The sequence below is a fragment of the Carex rostrata genome, chromosome 19 (assembly GCF_964058835.1).
Source record: "Carex rostrata chromosome 19, lpCarRost1.2, whole genome shotgun sequence".
In the NCBI taxonomy this organism is placed as follows: Eukaryota; Viridiplantae; Streptophyta; class Magnoliopsida; order Poales; family Cyperaceae; genus Carex; species Carex rostrata.
The window spans coordinates 3,531,198-3,534,902 of record NC_135936.1 but is presented as its reverse complement, the minus strand read 5'-3'; the positions used below and the strand labels follow the sequence as shown (position 1 = coordinate 3,534,902).

The window sequence follows — 3,705 nt, the reverse complement described above, 5'->3', positions numbered from 1 at the left end:
CAATATGTCCTGACAAGTAAACAACATAAACAAAGCATTGAAAATTTGTGCATATAAACCTGTGTTTACAAACACATTTTAAAGCTTATTCTTCAAACACATTTTAAATAATATAAACCTATGTTTACAAACATTGAAAAATATTCATTTAATGAATTACTTGTTCAAAATGGAGACTGTATTTTTAGTTATTAAATATCAAAGGCTGTTAATTTGCATAATTAAAATTAGAACCAATCCCCATCGCGTTTCCGAGCTAACTGGGTTTAAATTGTACTTTAAAGTACGTTCAAGTAAGTAGTTAATTAATTATTACATGACTGTTAATAAGCTGGGGGACTAGCTTGGGGATTAGTGATTACAACTCCTCCTAACAGACTGTCTACAAAATTAAAGCGTAAGACAAAACCGTGCAAAGCTAACATTTAAAACAATCAATGTAAAATAGCAATGCGTCAATTAATGACAAATTAACAAATTTTCGTTATTAGCAGACAGTTAAACCCAATTACACCAGTTTGGGGACGAGCTCTGGTTTAATGGCTTGGGGTACCAAAATATTTCTCTAAAGAAAAAATCATCCTAATGTGCAGACAGTTTATAAAATTAGGCAATATAACAATTAATTATTTTTGTTATTTTTTATTACTTGAGTGATTGTTTTATTAATTTTTATTTAATAGTTAATAGATTTGAACCCAATTATTTAATAGGTTTGAATTTCATGATCTAGTTAAACTTGATTCCTACCTCTTCCTGGCAGAAATTTAATTTTGGATCTGCCCCTGATTCCAATTATTTATTTTTGTTTACATTTTCCATTTCAGAGCAAGGTATAATGATACTGGCAACTGCAGTGTGGTTATGTCGCTCCGTAGAGCAGAGCATGATGACCAGGCAATTTCCTCCAAAAGAGAGGCCATAAGTAGATGATAATAATTTCTCTACACAAATTAAGTACAACGCACAACTAGAAGTAAATTGATAACAAGCTAGCTTCCAATGAAACACAAATGCCATAAATAGCGCGCACACCACCCACCCACCCACACCCACACACACACACAATAGATCCACATGGATACATAAAGATGACTCCCACATAATTTGGAGTATTATTGCAAAAAATAAAGAAAACCCTAATCCCCAATTTTCACAGCACTGTCCTCTCCACGAGAAATTATTGGCACGCAATGCAGAAAAAGTAAATAAATATATACGAAGTTAACTAATGTAGTACATGGGATTTGGCAGCTTGAAGGATCTAACAGCCATTGGCAACCCAAACAAGTCGCTCCATTGGTCGCCAGAGTTACCGTAAATTCGGTATCCTTCGGCTTCCAACTCGGCTCTTTTCCCTGATTTGTATGTAACAGCTGGCTTGCCAATATCAGAATCACCCCTGCCACAACAGAGCATGAGATCTCTGAATTCAATCCATAATCTTGCAAAATAAAATTACCATGCATATATACCATCCCAACCCAGTCTTTTGAAGATGCCTAACTACCAACATATATTGCACTGGTTCTCTCTGGATAAAAGGAGGGGGAAATGATCTTTTTACTTCTCTCTCAAGAAATTTACAAAGACTAGAAGGCTATTATATACTTGCAATTTGTATCTCTGCACATGATAACTATAAATTAGATTTATAAGGACAGGTAGACATTTTATCAAAACGAAATGACCACAGCACAAATATCAAATTTTGCTATTGAAAATAAAAGAACATTCTGTCAAATAAAACTATAAGATATCAAACCTAAAGATCTTCATTAACCAACTAATAAAGGATTAGGGGGCTTCATAATACCCGTCACTTAATCAAAGCGTTCAATTTTTGTGTCAAAAAATAATATTTAGGGAGCAAAAATCATTTATATACCTCAATATGAGCCTTTCCCATGAATGGTAGCCAGCATCCAAGAGATTCTGTACAGTTACGTTTCTTTGATTCTCTGCTCGACCGGTCAAGAAAACCACTTGAAATCCTAATCCTAGAAGTTCATTGTACAGTTTTAAACTTGATGATAAAGCTGGTGCCTTGGCTTGAAACACCCACTCATCAAAGGAAGTCTCATTGAATAATCCAGACCTGCCAAAATAAAAAATAAATAAAAAAATTACAATGCAGCGGGAACTGGAAGTTTCAAAACCAATGATTAATAAATTGGAATCAAAGTGGCTTGGAAAAGGCCAGAGTTGCTAGTAATTGTTACAACCATGTATTGGACATGGGTCCCACCCATATGTGCTGGTAGCAAACAGCATATAACAGTGATATACATAAGTATTCCTTACCGTTAGAGTACCAGCACAAATGCAAACCAATTGATGCCAAACTGTACAAAGAGCATTGCCTTACCCCCATCCATTGTCCGCATAATACGGTGCATTACTTAAAACCGTTTCATCCACATCAAAAACCCAGATATCTTTCTCATCTCCTGCCAATGTCACATCCTTAGCAAAAGTTAGCGAATCATGTGCCGCCACGTCAGAGTCGGATTGATACTTCTCTCCGTCCATGTACGCGCCAACATACGAGATACACTTCGTCGGTATAGTCCTCCATTTACCCGCATTATTCGTCTCCACCGAGAGCCTCCAGCTGTCGCAGTACTGGTTTTTCGAGGAACGGGAGCGTCCAGTCGATAGGCGGAGACGGTGGTCCTCAGGTAGCGTACGGAGGATGGATTTGGCAGAGCCGCAAGAGGCGAAGCAAGAGAGGAGGAGGAGCAAGGGGAGGAAAGCAGCTGGCAATGGTGTCGATGTCATTTTGGCGATCTGGATGGAGATGTAGGGTAAATGGGGAAAGATCTTTGACGAGATTTCGTCTTTCCCCCCAATTTGATGAGTTCTTTAATTCGTTGTTTATGTTTTGTTTCGATTGTTGGTTTTTATTTGTAGTTGGCATTGGCCTATGGATTGGGCTGTTGCGTATCACCCATTTTCCGGGGAGGCCGTAACCCCTAAAGTAACCCATTTTTTTAGTTTTGATCAGGACCGTCCGATCAGAAATTCGGTCTGTGATGAAACGCACTATCTTTAATATTCGTGTTCGAGCAGATCGAACAGTCCAGATCAAAACTAAGAAAATGGTTTACTTTAGGGGATCCGAATTCTTTTCCGGGGATGTAACATTGCATTGGGAAAGTATTCTCTGCGGAGTTTTTCCGTGCGGAGCTTTTAATTTAGTCCGTTCGTTTCGAATCGGACGGATCATATCAGATCTTGCCCGAATTTTAAAAAAACTTAAAATTTGGTGAACCCTTAATCTAGTCCGTTTGATCCGAGGTGAACGGACCAGATTAAAAGCTCCGCACGGAAAAACTCCACAGAGGATAGCGTTCCACATTGTTGGAGTCACCAGGGAAATTAAAAAATGTTACTAGATCGAGAGACCCTACTCTCTCTTTTTCGGTAGGACTGGAGATAATGATTGCCTTTATATCTCTGTGCTTATCTCTCCTCCTTATTAAGGAGCTTAATGTCTAGATCCTGCAAGGGTCCTGATTTACTTTTTTTTTCGGAATGATGCTCAGCCGTTGAATTTCCAGATCGCACATAGATGAATTTTCCAAATTATGAGCTTCAACACTTAAGTATGCATTGGTCGCGCCGCATATGATCCCAGTGCCCGTAGACCGCGCGCCACACCCGTGGACCGCATCTCTGAACCACGCACGGTACCTACGGACC

General features: G+C 38.7%; 1 protein-coding gene across 1 annotated transcript; it reads right to left on the bottom strand.

Annotated features, from left to right (window-relative positions):
- Positions 1-1,040: 1,040 nt before the first annotated feature.
- Positions 1,041-2,889, bottom strand: LOC144571652 (acid phosphatase 1-like). Its single transcript, XM_078321000.1, has 3 exons — positions 2,369-2,889; positions 1,889-2,098; positions 1,041-1,402 (listed from the first exon to the last, which is right to left on the bottom strand). Exons 1-3 carry the CDS (start codon positions 2,779-2,781, stop codon positions 1,225-1,227), a joined length of 801 nt encoding a protein of 266 aa, XP_078177126.1. The 5' UTR covers positions 2,782-2,889; the 3' UTR covers positions 1,041-1,224.
- Positions 2,890-3,705: the final 816 nt, after the last annotated feature.